The sequence below is a fragment of the Borostomias antarcticus genome (assembly GCF_949987555.1).
Source record: "Borostomias antarcticus genome assembly, chromosome: 9".
NCBI classification, from domain to species: domain Eukaryota; kingdom Metazoa; phylum Chordata; class Actinopteri; order Stomiiformes; family Stomiidae; genus Borostomias; species Borostomias antarcticus.
In genome coordinates this window covers 30592221-30609720 of record NC_140242.1, presented here as the reverse complement: position 1 = coordinate 30609720, position 17500 = coordinate 30592221, and the positions used below count along the sequence as shown (strand labels likewise).

General features: G+C 47.9%; 1 protein-coding gene across 1 annotated transcript in view; it reads left to right on the top strand.

Moving 5' to 3' along the window:
- The window catches only part of dip2a (disco-interacting protein 2 homolog A), a gene marked incomplete at its 5' end in the record, with an annotated part of 134772 nt that overhangs the window by 55555 nt on the left and 61717 nt on the right, over positions 1-17500 (top strand). The window contains 3 exons of the mRNA XM_084442996.1: positions 797-868; positions 6992-7111; positions 7515-7634. Coding sequence (XP_084299122.1) covers positions 797-868; positions 6992-7111; positions 7515-7634 — 312 coding nt within the window. The remainder of the gene's footprint in view (positions 1-796; positions 869-6991; positions 7112-7514; positions 7635-17500) is intronic.

The following is a 17500-nucleotide window of genomic DNA, read 5'->3' as shown; positions in this document are numbered from 1 at the left end:
TAAATACCGTCTGAGCTGATGTTATTATTAAATACCGTCTGAGCTGATGTTATTATTAAATACCCGTCTGAGCTGATGTTATTATTAAATACCCGTCTGAGCTGATGTTATTATTAAATACCGTCTGAGCTGATGTTATCATTAAATACCCGTCTGAGCTGATGTTATTATTAAATACCGTCTGAGCTGATGTTATCGTTGAAGTATTCAGTGGATCAGAGTAATGATGCTCTGGTGCTGTTCTGTGCGAGTAGCAGATCTAGTTGTGTTCAGGACCTCAGCGGTGATCTGGTGATGTGGGGTTAGGGTTAGGATCAGAGGTGAGCTGGAGATTTAGGGTTAGGGGTTAGGGTTAGGGTCAGCGGTGAGCTGGAGATTTAGGGTTAGGGGTTAGGGTTAGGGTTAGGGTCAGCAGTGAGCTGGAGGTGAAGAGTAGCTTCCTGTCTGTCTGACGAGGATATGAGGTCTGCGACTGCGCTGCTCAAGCCTGGGCTCTTCTGATTGTTCCAGAGATGGACTGAGACATTCTGACTGTCTGCAAAGACACACACACACACACACACGCACGCACGCACGCACGCACGCGCCTCCCCACCACTGCTGTGGTGCCCTGTGGTGCCAGTGCAAGAGGCTGGTGCTTGGCAGCATGATACACACACACACACACACACAGACACACACACACACACACACACACACACTGACTACACAAACACCGTACCAAGGACACATCCCAGATGGGCTCGTGACTCACCATTCTCTCTCTCTCTCTCTCTCTCTCTCTCTGGTTGTTCAGGGGACATCACTCAGAAGGGCTATGAGAAGAAGAGAGGCAAGCTGCTGGCCCCCTACATCCCTCAGATACAAGGTAAGAGCACCTGCTAGCTTGCTAGCTTGCTAGCGCAACAGTTAGCCTGAAGTTAGCCATACTGCATAGGTTTAGCCTAGCTTGCGCGGCAATTTGTCTTACTGCGTGCTGTAGGTTTCAGCTAGCACCACATCCTGTAAGGTACAGTAAGACACTATAGCTAGCCCAGCAGCTAGAGCTTCACGTCACGGCTACGCACTTCTACTGTATGTATCTGCAGCGTTGTGCTGTATGTATCTGCAGCGTTGTGCTGTATGTATCTGCAGCGTTGTGCTGTATGTATCTGCAGCGTTGTGCTGTATGTATCTGCAGCGTTGTGCTGTATGTATCTGCAGCGTTGTGCTGTATGTATCTGCAGCGTTGTGCTGTATGTATCTGCAGCGTTGTGCTGTATGTATCTGCAGCGTTGTGCTGTATGTATCTGCAGCGTTGTGCTGTATGTATCTGCAGCGTTGTGCTGTATGTATCTGCAGCGTTGTGTCACCCCACAGTTATGTCCTTGGTTCCGCGTGGGTCAGGTTTTCACAGCAGTCCTAAGTGCTTGGTCATATATAACAGCTCAAACCTGCCCACAGCTCCATCAGAGACAGACCACGGCCGCCCTATGGATATGAGTCCTGTCTCTCCCAGAGAGACGGGGGGGTCAGAGGCACTAAGGAGACTGACCGTTGGCTAACTAGTGGGTCGGGGATGAATCATAGAGATTGGTGGTTAGATTGCTGAGGGGAATCATAACGATCACAGGGATAGAAAGTCCTGTGTCAGTCTGTCCACAGCACCACAGCATTAGCGCGGTTAGCATTAGCATGGCGGACATATGTTTTCTGGTGTCTCCCAGTACTGCTGCGTGTGTGTGTGTGTGTGTGCATGTGTGTGTGTGTGTGTGTGTGTGTGCATGTGTGTGTGTGTGTGCGTGCGTGTGTGTGGTTGTAGACACATTTATCCATGGTTAGCTATATTTTTAGCTTCAGTCAGTGAGAGTGGCCATGGATGAATATGCAGTAATGAGGGAGGTTTGTGGTAAGTCCTAGAAAGTCTCTCCCTCCCTCTCTCTCTCCCTCTCCTTCTCTCTTTCCCCCCCCTCTCTCTCCCCCCCCCCCCTCTCTCTCCCCCCCCCTCTCTCTCTCCCTCCCTCTCTCTCTCTCTCCCTCTCCCTCTGTCTGCGTGCTGATGCTCCTCTGGGCCCTGGCTGTGTTCTGGTTTGGCCCTCTCTCTCAGAGAGCGAGGCCTGGCTGCTCTTCCAGCAGCTTTCCACCCAGCCCAGGACCAGGCCTGTTATTTGGGTTGGGGTTATTTTCACCCAGAGCAGACGCCTGCCTGTCTCTCTCTCTCTCTCTCTCGGTCTCTCAGTCCCACTGGTCTGTGTTCCCCCTCTCTCTCCTCCCAGAGACCGGAGGGGTGTAAGCGATAGCTACAGGACAGGGCAGGGCTGCTGAGGAGAGGGTGAGGAGAGGGTGAGGAGAGGGTGAGGAGAGGGTGAGGAGAGGGTGGGGCGTGTCTAATCACACAGGCGGACGTGCTTGTTAAGGTTGTTAAGCGCCGCAGGTTTGAAACAGGACCTGAACACTCCGGGCTGACGGCGTCTCATAGAACGGTTTGTGAGGTAATGTTTGATGGTTGGCTCGTTTTTTATGCTTCGTATTTCACAACTGTCAGAGGGTTCCAGATGATCCAAGATGTATAAAGACACAAAGTATATAGTGCATGAGCTCATGGGACATCCATTCAACTCTCTGGGGTCATGTCTGAGTGTTTCTTTGGCACTCTTTCACTCAATGTCAGCTTGTGATTGGTTACCACAGCCTCAGATGGGATCTATCCATTTGTGCTGTGTCATTTCACTTGAGAGTCCCTCAGTGTATCGGACTAGGGTTAGGGTTATTAGGGTTAGGGTTAGGACTAGGGTTAGGACTAGGGTTAGGGTTATTTGGAGTCAGAGCGGTCATTTACTATTCCGCTAATACAATTCGAGCTCTGTCTGCTGAATTAATGAGATTAGCCGTTTGGAATGTCATTGAAAATCAGATCAGAGCTGCTCTGTGTTTATTCCTTACGCAACCCCAATGAGTTTACACAGCTCATTATCCAGCTCATTGACAGATCACATTGTAATAACAGGCTGTGGTGCAGCGCATGTGATGTCTGACAGCACACAGACCACAGGGCTGCTCGCAGGCAGGTGCCCTCTCAGCCAATAGCGGTCTCTGTGACAAACCAGGGCTGTGATTGGCTTGGTCCTGCGTGTCTGGGAAGTGCGTTCTGCCCGGCAACCAGACTAGGGAACCTGACTTAGTTTATAGACCTATTTTCTCTTAAGCTGTGAGCGGCCATCGTTTGACTGGGCTGTGAGAATAACACAGGAGCCAGAGAGTACAGATACATATTTGGTGTGTGTGTGTGTGTGTGTGTGTGTGTGTGTGTGTGTGTGTGTGTGTGTGTGTGTGTGCGTGCGTGTGTGCGTGCGTGCGTGCGTGTACTCTTGTCTCTGAAACTTGCAAGGTGGTAAGCGTGAGGGTTAGGGTGTGTGTGTGTGTGTGTGTGTGTGTGTGTGTGTGTGTGTGTGTGTGTGTAACTCAGCAGTGCTGCTGGCCATCAGAGAGCTGCTGACTGTGTTGAGAACATTGATCCCCTCTAAGCTGCAGTGGAAGCAGTTCTCACCCCAGATGGGCTGGACTGGGCTGGGCTGGGCTGGGCTGGGCTGGGCTGGGCTGGGCTGGGCTGGGCTGGGCTGGGCTGGGCTGGGCTGGACTGGGGGAGCTGGGCTGGGCTGGGCTGGGCTGGGCTGGGCTGGGCTGGGGGAGCTGGGCTGGACTGGGCTGGGCTGGGCTGGGGGAGCTGGGCTGGGCTGGGCTGGGCTGGGCTGGGCTGGACTGGGCTGGGCAGGGTTGGGCTAGGCTGGGCTGGACTGGGCTGGGCTTGGCTGGGCTGGGCTGGGCTGGGCTGGGCTGGGGGAGCTGGGCTGGGCTGGGCTGGGCTGGACTGGGCTGGGCTGGGCTGGGCTGGGCTGGGCTGGGCTGGGCTGGGCTGGGGGAGCCAGGCCACTGGGCTGGGATTGTCACAGGGGTCTATCCAGAACAGACTAGAACAGGGGCGGTCAGACCCTCTGTCTGGTGTCTGGGGGTCAGAGGAGAGGCCTGGGAGAGACCCTTCGTTAAAGGGCTGATGAACGGCCCGCACATCCCCCTTATGGGAAGGAAGCCAGGGAAGACATCAAGATTGTCCCCCAAAGAGAACTGAACTGAAGAGATTGTCCTCCAAAGAGAACTGAACTGAAGAGATTGTCCTCCAAAGAGAACTGAACTGAAGAGATTGTCCTCCAAAGAGAACTGAACTGAAGAGATTGTCCTCCAAAGAGAACTGAATGCAGCAGACAGCAAAAATGTCCCAAGATATTGGCGACCTAGTTTGAATCCAGAGAGGCAGAGAAAAATGCAGAACTATCTTAAGTGTCAGAACTGCTCAAAGGTAGCTTGTGTGATATCTCAGCCGGGGAGGAACCCAGCCGACCGTCTCTCAGACACTGTCATCCAAACACCGGGAGACGGGAAGTGCTCTCTCTCCACGCTGTGTGAATCTGTTGTCTGGAGCTGTGAGTTCCAGGACGCACGGCCGCATCTGGCTGCTTCCTGTCCCCTCCCACTATCCTCCCCTCCATTTCCTGTTTGAGTCAAGGAGGCTCTTTCTGATGCTCTGTTGGGGGCCGATCTTTGTAGTTTAGGAAGATTGCCCTCCCCCCTCCCAAGCCCCTCCCTGCCTGAAGCCATGAGAGCTGACAAGCTGAAGGATGACTCCCACGCTTCACTACCCAGATCAAGGAGAGCTGAGGAGTTTGAAGTGTCTAATTCTAGAACCTACCGGTCTGTTCGAGGATGTTGTCTTGACATGGAGAACCCCTCCCCTAATCTCCCGTCACAGATGGTGTGCTTACGGAGCTAGGCTATTTAAAAGGGTACAATGAGAACATTTTGCCTATTTTTACACTTATAGTGGAAGAATAGTGGAAGGATGCTAATGTGTTTGATTGTTAGTACTTCTAGTGGCAAGTATGGTGGACTATAGCATACTGTAGCATCCAAAACTCTCAAAAGGCATTTCAATTGTTTGTTACACTAACAACATGACTTTGGTACATGGCCATTAGCTGGAATCTGAATGTAGCACCATATCTCTAGTAATCTGAATGTAGCACCATATCTCTAGTAATCTGAATGTAGCACCATATCTCTAGTAATCTGAATGTAGCACCATATCTCTAGTAAAATGGTATATTTTCAGAATCCCTTTCACCGAAGCGTAGATACAGTAAGCTAGTCTACATTCTTGTATTTATATTTTATTCTAAGCTTTAGTGGAAAACATGCAGGCGTCTCGAGGCCCCACCCTGACTGGCCTACAAATAATCAGGATTGGGGAAGTGAGATGACAGGCGATCAGTCAGGCCACCCTGGCGCCTCTAGGACCTGCATGTTTCTGACCAAGGGACAGGGGCAGAATGGCGTGGGGTCCTCAGCGCTGAGCATGGGGTTGTGTTGGATGTCGTGTGTCTGACTGCCCTGTGCTGCTGTCTGCCAGGCGTAGACCCCTCGCTGGGAGAGGGGAAATAGTACTCTTTCTGTACCTCCTAACCATTTTTTTGCATTGACTTAGAATTTAATCTGGATTAGTCACCTCCCGTTCCGGAACAGCAATCCAATCTGGATGCTTATGTTTGGGCCTTAGATGCACTTCCGGATTCCAATTCCGGATTCCCAATCCCAGAAAACTTTAACCCGTATTTTCTTTCCCTTCCGCCATGGGGTAAATATTTTTAGAATTTGATTTGGAACTCCCAACCGGGAACAGTACTAATAACCTCATATCTTTTTCCCAATTCATCCCTAAATCACTCATAGATGCCTATTTGGAATTCAATCCGGAAATAACACTAACATCACCTAAATTACCCTATTTTCTCCTAATCAACCCTTATTGTGTTTTCTTGTCTCTTCTGGTCTGTGGACACTTCTGGAATGCTCTGATTGGTATGTGTCATTGTCCCGTCATGGGCTACCACCTTGTCGACCAATCAGAGCTCTAGATGCTTTCCTTCAATATGACATTGTTTAAGAGGGATGTAAGGTAGTTGATCATGTCGGGGATCCGGAACCAGATCTAATATAGGTCTAGTTTTTAAATTTGAACATGTTAGAGCCTTTCTTTCAATTTGGCTGGATTCAGAGCCTGCTAAGGTCTTTATATACTAAGCTGGAAGGCTCTAGAAAAATATAAAGTACATTTATTGACATAGCCATTTTGCACAAGAGGCTATAACTTTTGAACGGAAGGTGCTAGAGACTCAACCATAACGCGAGGATGACCCACATCGAATTTGGTGGCTGTATGACACCGTCATTTTAAGGAAGGCATCTAGAGTTCCGAGCAGTCTGCAGGGTCCTAGTGTCCTTCCCAAGGGCACCACACACCACATTTGGTGTCTCTAGGCCTCATAGAATGGTCAGAAAGTCAACAGTGTATGTGTCGGGGGAGGGGCGGAACAGTGTACTAGTGCTGAGCTCGGAAGGAAATAGATTGCCTTCTGGACAGCACCTAACCTTTTGTTAATCAACCGCCGTGCGTGCCTCGCGTGTACTTTTCGGACACAACGTGCGGCCTGACGCGTTCTCTGACATACGTGGCCGAAAACCCTCGGGAAGTGTCCAGCCGGCCGGTGATGTTAGGGTTAGGGTTAGTGATGTGTTGTGAAATGTGAATGTGAAATGTGAACAGTTTTACATTCCGAACAAAATGACACCTTCCGTGACCTCCTACGACAAAAAATGCAAACCTGCCCCAGCCAGGCCAGAGGGTGGGCATCGCCTTCGAGATCCTCTTGAGGGTTTATTCCTGTCAAACATGTGATTTTCCAAAACGCTAAATAGTACACGCTTTTAGCAACCATGAATTGATTTTTATCTACTGTACTTAGTGAGTTAGGGATGTTTAGGTAAAATTGTCCAGATTAACGGCTATTTCCAGATTTGCGTTTAGTTAGCATAGTACTCTTTCCGGAAATGTTAGAATTGAATCTGGAAGCTAGTCCCTTAATCCTAACCCTAACCCTAACCCTGTGCTGCTGTCTGCCAGGTGTAGACCCCTCGCTGCAGATCGACAGCAGGACCCAGGCCTCCTCACAGGCGGCTCTGCCGGGCTCCAGACAGAACAAGCCTCGGGCCGCCAACTCCCGGGATGAGCGCTTCAGATCCGGTGAGGCTACTGCATGTCTACGGTACTGGAGGTTCTGGAATGTTCATGTCTACGGTACTGTAGATTCTGGAATGTTCATGTCTACGGTACTGGAGGTTCTGGAATGTTCATGTCTACGGTACTGGAGGTTCTGGAATGTTCATGTCTACGGTACTGGAGGTTCTGGAATGTTCATGTCTACGGTACTGGAGGTTCTGGAATGTTCATGTCTACGGTACTGGAGGTTCTGGAATGTTCTTGGAAGCTCTAGTATGCTCTAGAAAGATAGGAGGTCAATGCACACTAGCAGTAGATGATATTACTTGTTGTTATTATTGTTGTTGTTATTGATGTTGTTGTTGTTGTTGTTATTGTTGAGGTATATTGTATGATGTAGTCTAAATGAAGCTCCATGCATGTCCAGACCTGCACACCGAAGCCGTCCAGGCAGCGTTGGCCAAGTACAAAGAGAGGAAGATGCCCATGCCCTCCAAGAGACGCTCCGTGCTAGTCCAGTCCTCCGTCGAGGCATGCACTCCCCCAGGTGAGAACCGCACTTCTTGTTACCCAGAAACCACCAGGGCCACCAGAAGGGATTGTGGGTAAAGAGGTGAAAGTCTCCTCGGGTTGATGACATGCTGTTGTTGTTGTTGTTGTTGTCAACGTCGACTTATGGAGGACGATGATCATTTGTTGTCCTATTGTCCAAGATGACATTTTGCATGTATGAGTAGCTTGGCAGAAATGCGTGGTGGTGGTGAATGTGTCTATTCTTCAGCGGTGAAGACCACTGGGTTCCCAGGCGCCGCCATCCCACACCAGTTACTTAACGAGTGCATAATCAGATATTGAACAGGGTCTCAGTGTGTGCTGACCGTGACTGGTGACCTTTTGTCTGGTTTTGTAACTAATTGTTTGTGTTGGTTTTGTAACTTTCTTTCATTGCCTTTTCTACAGAGAGGCTTGTGTGGGGAATTTCATATCCGTATTTCATAGTCACATACAGTATGTCACCAAGATCCTCTGTTCCAAGCTCAAGTGGCTTGTTAGCTTGTTAGCTTGTTAGCTTATTAGCTGCCCCCTCCATCACAGCCTTGCTGCTGTGCTTGTTTTCTGAGTGGAGGGGGTCTTAGTAAGACCCCTGACCAGAGCCTTGCTAAGGGGGGGCTGGATAATGAGCCAGGCCGCAGTGCCCAATCGCTTAACTGGATTAGGAGCTCCAGGGCTGGGGTACACCTCTGCAGAAACAGGCCTCTCTCCATGGTTGTTTTGGAGCTCACTGGAAGCCCCACTGAGTCCATTGTGCTCAGAGTGACGAGATTGCCGACAGACGCAGCCTGGGGAGGGAACACACCAACAACCCACCATGTAGCCCAACCCTAACCCTCCCAGCCATGAAGAAAACTACTGTTTGGTTTGATCATGGCAGCTGCCTGTGGACACACACACACCCACGCACACACACACACACACACACATACACACCGACAACAACAACTACAAGACACACATTCTCTCACATGCACACAAACACATTCTAACAAAAAAACACACATACATTCACATAGACACACACAAAGACTTGCAAAGACAACTTGTATTCAGATCATCATTACTGTGAAACGTATAGGGTTGAAAGGTCTTAAAACTCCCAGGAAACAGCCTATCAGAAGTTGTTGGACTCTGTTGTTGCAGCAGTATTAATACTGCATTAATACTACACCGCTCTCCCTGCAAGAGCTGCACATCAGCTGGCTGTGTAATAAGACATGAAAGCTAATTTATCTCGATCTCTCTCTCCCTCTCTCTCCCTCTTTCTCTCTCTCTCCCTCTCTCTCTTTTTCTCTCTCTTTCACTCTCTCTCTCTCTCCCTCTCTCTCTTTCTCTCTCTTTCCCTCTCTCTCTCTCTCCCTCTCTCTCTCTCCCTCTCTCTCTCCCTCCCTCTCTCTCCCTCTCTCTCTTTCTCTCTCTTTCCCTCTCTCTCTCTCTCTCTCTCTCTCTCTCTCTCCCTCTCTCTCTCCCTCCCTCTCTCCCTCCCTCTCCCTCTCCCTCTATCTCCTACCCCCTCTCTGTGCTCTGCATCTGTGTCAAGGTTACTGAGAACTGAGGGAAGACAAGAATCACAAACGGAATCCTAAATGTGCGCTAAACCCCACAAGCTCTCTAGTCTACAGTAGAGGGAGATACAACCCCATGAGCTCTCTAGTCTACAGTAGAGGGAGAGACAACCCCACAAGCTCTCTAGTCTACAGTAGAGGGAGAGACAACCCCATGAGCTCTCTAGTCTACAGTAGAGGGAGAGACAACCACATAAGGTGTCTAGTCTACAGTCGATGGAGAGACATGCAATTTGATCTTGTTAAAATCAAACCTCTCAACAGCGCTGCAGACAGAAGCCGATCAGGTCATGAACGTTATGAACATATTAAAGTTATAACTCATTAACACAGTAGCGGCATACGCACAATATAATTTGTTGATAAAGGTGATGACAGTAGGCATCTCTCCTGCGCTCTCTCTCTCCCTCTCCCCCTCTCGCTCTCTTTCTCTCTCTCTCTCTCCCTCTCTCTCTCTCTCTCTCTCTCTCTCTCTCTTTCTCTCTCTATCTCTCTCCTCTCTCTCTCTCTCTCTCTCTCTCTCTCTCTCTCTCTCCCTCTCTCTCTCTCTCTCTCTCTCTCTCTCTTTCTCTTTCTCTTTCTCTCTCTCTCTCTCTCTCTCTCTCTCTCTCTATCTCTATGTTGCCTGTGTAGTATCAGTCCCTCTCAGACAAGGCTGTGGAATTGATGGGATTGCTCTTATCCAGTTAATTATCCAAAGGAGGTTGATTAATGCAATCAGTTGTCCCACACTATCCATCAGTCTGGGCTGCTCCTCCTGGACCTGCTCTCCCCATCAGTCTGGGCTGCTCCTCCTGGACCTGCTCTCCCCATCAGTCTGGGCTGCTCCTCCTGAACCTGCTCTCCCCTTCAGTCTGGGCTGCTCCTCCTGGACCTGCTCTCCCCATCAGTCTGGGCTGCTCCTCCTGGCCCTGCTCCCCCCATCAGTCTGGGCTGCTCCTCCTGGACCTGCTCTCCCCATCAGTCTGGGCTGCTCCTCCTGGACCTGCTCCCTCCTTCAGTCTGGGCTGCTCCTCCTGGACCTGCTCCTCCTGGACCTGCTCCTCCTGGACCTGCTCTCCCCATCAGTCTGGGCTGCTCCTCCTGGACCTGCTCTCCCCTTCAGTCTGGGCTGCTCCTCCTGGCCCTGCTCCCCCCTTCAGTCTGGGCTGCTCCTCCTGGACCTGCTCTCCCCATCAGTCTGGGCTGCTCCTCCTGGACCTGCTCTCCCCTTCAGTCTGGGCTGCTCCTCCTGAACCTGCTCTCCCCTTCAGTCTGGGCTGCTCCTCTCCCCTTCAGTCTGGGCTGCTCCTCCTGGACCTGCTCTCCCCTTCAGTCTGGGCTGCTCCTCCTGGACCTGCTCCTCCTGGACCTTCTCTCCCCTTCTCCCCCTTGTATCTATAGTATCAGTATCTACAGTATCAGTATCTACAGTATCAGTATCTATAGTATCAGTATCTACAGTATCAGTATCTATAGTATCAGTATCTACAGTATCAGTATCTACAGTATCAGTATCTATAGTATCAGTATCTACGGTATCAGTATCTATAGTATCAGTATCTACAGTATCAGTATCTATAGTATCAGTATCTACGGTATCAGTATCTACAGTATCAGTATCTATAGTATCAGTATCTACAGTATCAGTATCTACGGTATCAGTATCTATAGTATCAGTATCTATAATATCAGTATCTACAGTATCAGTATCTATAGTATCAGTATCTATAGTATCAGTATCTATAATATCAGTATCTACGGTATCGGTATTTACGGTATCGGTAAAAAATCAGTAAAAAAATTGCGATGTATTTCTGTATCCATTTTATTACACAACCCTACGTCTCTCTCTACTTCTCTCTCTATGTCTCTCTCTACTTCTCTCTACTTCTCTCTCTACTTCTCTCTACTTCTCTCTCTACTTCTCTCTACTTCTCTCTCTACTTCTCTCTACTTCTCTCTCTACTTCTCTCTACTTCTCTCTACTTCTCTCTCTACTTCTCTCTACTTCTCTCTCTACTTCTCTCTACTTCTCTCTCTACTTCTCTCTACTTCTCTCTACTTCTCCCTCTACTTCTCTCTACTTCTCTCTCTACTTCTCTCTACTTCTCTCTCTACTTCTCTCTCTACTTCTCTCTACTTCTCTCTCTACTTCTCTCTCTACTTCTCTCTCTACTTCTCTCTCTACTTCTCTCTACTTCTCTCTACTTCTCTCTCTACTTCTCTCTACTTCTCTCTCTACTTCTCTCTACTTCTCTCTCTACTTCTCTCTCTACTTCTCTCTACTTCTCTCTACTTCTCTCTACTTCTCTCTCTACTTCTCTCTACTTCTCTCTACTTCTCTCTCTACTTCTCTCTACTTCTCTCTCTACTTCTCTCTACTTCTCTCTCTACTTCTCTCTACTTCTCTCTCTACTTCTCTCTACTTCTCTCTCTACTTCTCTCTACTTCTCTCTACTTCTCTCTCTACTTCTCTCTACTTCTCTCTACTTCTCTCTACTTCTCTCTACTTCTCTCTCTACTTCTCTCTACTTCTCTCTACTTCTCTCTACTTCTCTCTCTACTTCTCTCTACTTCTCTCTACTTCTCTCTCTACTTCTCTCTACTTCTCTCTACTTCTCTCTCTACTTCTCTCTACTTCTCTCTCTACTTCTCTCTACTTCTCTCTCTACTTCTCTCTACTTCTCTCTACTTCTCTCTCTACTTCTCTCTACTTCTCTCTACTTCTCTCTACTTCTCTCTACTTCTCTCTCTACTTCTCTCTCTACTTCTCTCTACTTCTCTCTCTACTTCTCTCTACTTCTCTCTCTACTTCTCTCTACTTCTCTCTACTTCTCTCTCTACTTCTCTCTCTACTTCTCTCTACTTCTCTCTACTTCTCTCTCTACTTATCTCTACTTCTCTCTACTTCTCTCTACTCCTCTCTACTTCTCTCTACTTCTCTCTACTTCTCTCTCTACTTCTCTCTCTACTTCTCTCTCTACTTCTCTCTCTACTCCTCTCTCTACTTCTCTCTCTACTTCTCTCTCTACTTCTCTCTACTCCTCTCTCTACTTCTCTCTCTACTTCTCTCTACTTCTCTCTCTACTTCTCTACTTCTCTCTCTACTTCTCTCTCTACTTCTCTCTCTACTTCTCTCTCTACTCCTCTCTCTACTTCTCTCTCTACTTCTCTCTACTTCTCTCTACTTCTCTCTCTACTTCTCTCTACTTCTCTCTCTACTTCTCTCTCTACTTCTCTCTACTTCTCTCTCTACTTCTCTCTACTTCTCTCTCTACTTCTCTCTCTACTTCTCTCTCTACTTCTCTCTACTTCTCTCTACTTCTCTCTACTTCTCTCTCTACTTCTCTCTCTACTTCTCTCTACTTCTCTCTCTACTTCTCTCTACTTCTCTCTACTTCTCTCTCTACTTCTCTCTCTACTTCTCTCTACTTCTCTCTCTACTTCTCTCTCTACTTCTCTACTTCTCTCTCTACTTCTCTCTCTACTTCTCTCTCTACTTCTCTCTCTACTCCTCTCTCTACTTCTCTCTCTACTTCTCTCTACTTCTCTCTACTTCTCTCTCTACTTCTCTCTACTTCTCTCTCTACTTCTCTCTACTTCTCTCTCTACTTCTCTCTACTTCTCTCTCTACTTCTCTCTCTACTTCTCTCTCTACTTCTCTCTACTTCTCTCTACTTCTCTCTACTTCTCTCTCTACTTCTCTCTCTACTTCTCTCTACTTCTCTCTCTACTTCTCTCTACTTCTCTCTACTTCTCTCTCTACTTCTCTCTCTACTTCTCTCTACTTCTCTCTACTTCTCTCTCTACTTATCTCTACTTCTCTCTACTTCTCTCTACTCCTCTCTACTTCTCTCTACTTCTCTCTACTTCTCTCTCTACTTCTCTCTCTACTTCTCTCTCTACTTCTCTCTCTACTCCTCTCTCTACTTCTCTCTCTACTTCTCTCTCTACTTCTCTCTACTCCTCTCTCTACTTCTCTCTCTACTTCTCTCTACTTCTCTCTCTACTTCTCTACTTCTCTCTCTACTTCTCTCTCTACTCCTCTCTCTACTTCTCTCTACTTCTCTCTCTACTTCTCTCTACTTCTCTCTACTTCTCTCTCTACTTCTCTCTACTTCTCTCTACTTCTCTCTCTACTTCTCTCTACTTCTCTCTACTTCTCTCTACTTCTCTCTCTACTTCTCTCTACTTCTCTCTACTTCTCTCTCTACTTCTCTCTCTACTTCTCTCTACTTCTCTCTCTACTTCTCTCTACTTCTCTCTCTACTTCTCTCTCTACTTCTCTCTACTTCTCTCTCTACTTCTCTACTTCTCTCTCTACTTCTCTCTCTACTTCTCTCTCTACTTCTCTCTACTTCTCTCTACTTCTCTCTCTACTTCTCTCTCTACTTCTCTCTCTACTTCTCTCTACTTCTCTCTCTACTTCTCTCTACTTCTCTCTCTACTTCTCTCTCTACTTCTCTCTACTTCTCTCTACTTCTCTCTCTACTTCTCTCTACTTCTCTCTCTACTTCTCTCTACTTCTCTCTCTACTTCTCTCTCTACTTCTCTCTACTTCTCTCTACTTCTCTCTCTACTTCTCTCTCTACTTCTCTCTCTACTTCTCTCTACTTCTCTCTCTACTTCTCTCTCTACTTCTCTCTCTACTTCTCTCTACTTCTCTCTCTACTTCTCTCTACTTCTCTCTCTACTTCTCTCTCTACTTCTCTCTACTTCTCTCTCTACTTCTCTACTTCTCTCTCTACTTCTCTCTCTACTTCTCTCTCTACTTCTCTCTACTTCTCTCTACTTCTCTCTACTTCTCTCTCTACTTCTCTCTACTTCTCTCTCTACTTCTCTCTACTTCTCTCTCTACTTCTCTCTCTACTTCTCTCTACTTCTCTCTACTTCTCTCTCTACTTCTCTCTCTACTTCTCTCTACTTCTCTCTCTACTTCTCTCTACTTCTCTCTCTACTTCTCTCTCTACTTCTCTCTCTACTTCTCTCTACTCCTCTCTCTACTCCTCTCTCTACTTCTCTCTACTTCTCTCTACTTCTCTCTACTTCTCTCTACTCCTCTCTCTACTTCTCTCTCTACTTCTCTCTCTACCTCTTTCTACTTCTCTCTCTACTTCTCTCTCTCTACTTCTCTCTCTACTTCCCTCTCTACTTCTCTCTCTACTTCTCTCTCTACTTCTCTCTCTACTTCTCTCTACTTCTCTCTACTTCCCTCTCTACTTATCTCTCTACTTCTCTCTACTTCTCTCTACTTCTCTCTACTTCTCTCTACTTCTCTCTCTACTTCTCTCTACTTCTCTCTCTACTTCTCTCTACTTCTCTCTCTACTTCTCTCTACTCCTCTCTCTACTTCTCTCTCTACTTCTCTCTCTACCTCTTTCTACTTCTCTCTCTACTACTCTCGCTACCTCTCTCTCTCTACTTCTCTCTACCTCTCTCTCTACTTCTCTCTCTCTACTTCTCTCTTTCTACCTCTCTTTCCACTTCTTTCTCTCTCTCCCCCCTCCCCTCTCTGCTGGTGGACAGTTAATATATTTTCCAGATTAGCGGTCTTACCATGTGTGCCCTTAGAAAGACCCTCTCTCGTTAAAGACACATGTGTGTCTGGGTGTGTGATTGTGTCCGCGTGTGTGTAAGTGTGTGCTTGCGTCTGTGTGTGCGTGTGTGTGTGTGTGTGTTAGGGCTGGGCGATATTGACAAAAACATACATTGCAGCGATGCATTTTTTTGTGATATATTGCAATATATTTTGTTTGTTTAAAACAGAAATAAGCAAACTTGTAAACATACAGGCCTATGTCCTATATGAGGTTTATGGCGATGCATAAACCATATATTGTGCAGCCCTAGTGTGTGTGTGCGGGTGTCTGTGCGTGTGCAGGTGTGTGTGTGTGCGTGTGCAGGTGTGTGTGTGTGTGTGTGTGTATGTGTGTGCGTGCGCTCTCAGGGAGGGGGCAGCTCAGAATGTCCCACGGCGGTCTGTGTGATTGTGGTTGTCGACCAGCTGGAAGTGTCCTCATTAGCGTCCAGCCCTGCCGTCCTCTCTCCTGGCCCCTGAGGCCCCGGCCTCTTCATCCTCTCTCTACTGGCCTCTTCATCCTCTCTCCTGGCCCCTGAGGCCCCGGCCTCTTCATCCTCTCTCTACTGGCCTCTTCATCCTCTCTCCTGGCCCCTGAGGCCCCGGCCTCTTCATCCTCTCTCCTGGCCCCTGAGGCCCCGGCCTCTTCATCCTCTCTCCTGGCCCCTGAGGCCCCGGCCTCTTCAGCCTCTCTCCTGGCCTCTTCACCCTCTCTCCTGGCCCTCCCCGCCCTGTTAACCAGCTTTTCAAGTTTACTTCAGAATGCAAATCGCTCTTTGCTGATTTGCAGATTGGTCCAGTCGAAAAAACAGATGAGACGGAACAAGACTTTTTTTTCTTCCTCCAATGTTAGATGGTTCTACCTGACCTTGAGATCTAGTGGGTGTACTCTAGGGTATGCTTGTTTGTTGTCTGTCTGTCTGCCGTCTGTCTGTCTCTGTCTGTCTGTCTTCCCTCTGTCTGTCTGCAGCCTGTCTGTCTGTCTGCAGCTTGTCTGTCTGTCTGCAGCCTGTCTGTCTGTCTGCAGCCTGTCTGTCTGTCTGCAGCCTGTCTGTCTGTCTGGGGCTTTGCCCACCAACCTTAATGAGTCTATCAGATGCTGTGAGCTACGCTAAGCTTCTCAGTCTAACCCTAACCCTAACCCAGCAGTGTCTGTTCTGCTGCGTAGATTTTGAACTGAAGCTGTTCAAATGGAGGTTTCCTGTCGGCCTGTTGTTGTTAAAGTGTTCTATATTATAGTGTTCTATATTATAGTGTTCTATATTAAAGTGTTCTATATTATAGTGTTCTATATTATAGTGTTCTATATTATAGTGTTCTATATTATAGTGTTCTATATTAAAGTGTTCTATATTATAGTGTTCTATATTATAGTGTTCTATATTATAGTGTTCTATATTATAGTGTTCTATATTAAAGTGTTCTATATTATAGTGTTCTATATTAAAGTGTTCTATATTATAGTGTTCTATATTAAAGTGTTCTATATTATAGTGTTCTATATTAAAGTGTTCTATATTATAGTGTTCTATATTATAGTGTTCTATATTATAGTGTTCTATATTATAGTGTTCTATATTATAGTGTTCTATATTATAGTGGGATTACTCTGCTGCTGATCCTCAGTCTTGATTGGTCATTTGCTCTTTGTTGAGCCCAGAGTGGCGTTGGCCTCTGTGTGCAGTGCTGTCTGAACACTATGTCCCAGGGTGCAGTGCTGTCTGAACACTATGTCCCAGGGTGCAGTGCTGTCTGAACACTATGTCCCAGGGTGCAGTGCTGTCTGAACACTATGTCCCAGGGTGCAGTGCTGTCTGAACACTATGTCCCAGGGTGCAGTGCTGTCTGAACACTATGTCCCAGTGTGCAGTGCTGTCTGAACACTATGTCCCAGGGTGCAGTGCTGTCTGAACACTATGTCCCAGGGTGCAGTGCTGTCTGAACACTATGTCCCAGGGTGCAGTGCTGTCTGAACACTATGTCCCAGGGTGCAGTGCTGTCTGAACACCATGTCCCAGGGTGCAGTGCTGTCTGAACACCATGTCCCAGGGTGCAGTGCTGTCTGAACACTATGTCCCAGGGTGCAGTGCTGTCTGAACACCATGTCCCAGGGTGCAGTGCTGTCTGAACACCATGTCCCAGGGTGCAGCTCTCTGTCTGGGGCGGTGTGGAACACATGACCTTTGACCTTCTCCAGCTCTCTCAGGGCCGGCGCTCAGACACCAGCTCACTCTGCCCACACACAACGCTTCACACACACGCACGCAGACGCACACACACACACATACACACACACACACACGCAGACGCACACACACACACATACACACACACACACACACGCAGACGCACACACATACACATACACACACACACACAACGCTTCACACACCAGCTCACTCTGCCCACACACAACGCTTCACACACACACACGCAGACGCACACACACACACACACACACACACACACAACGCTTCACACACCAGCTCACTCTGCCCACACACAACGCTTCACACACACACACGCACGCAGACGCACACACATACACAAACACACACACACACACAACGCTTCACACACCAGCTCACTCTGCCCACACACAACGCTTCACACACCAGCTCACTCTGCCCACACACAACGCTTCACACACACACACACACACACACACACACACACGCACGCAGACGCACACACACACGCACGCAGACGCACACACACACACATACACACACA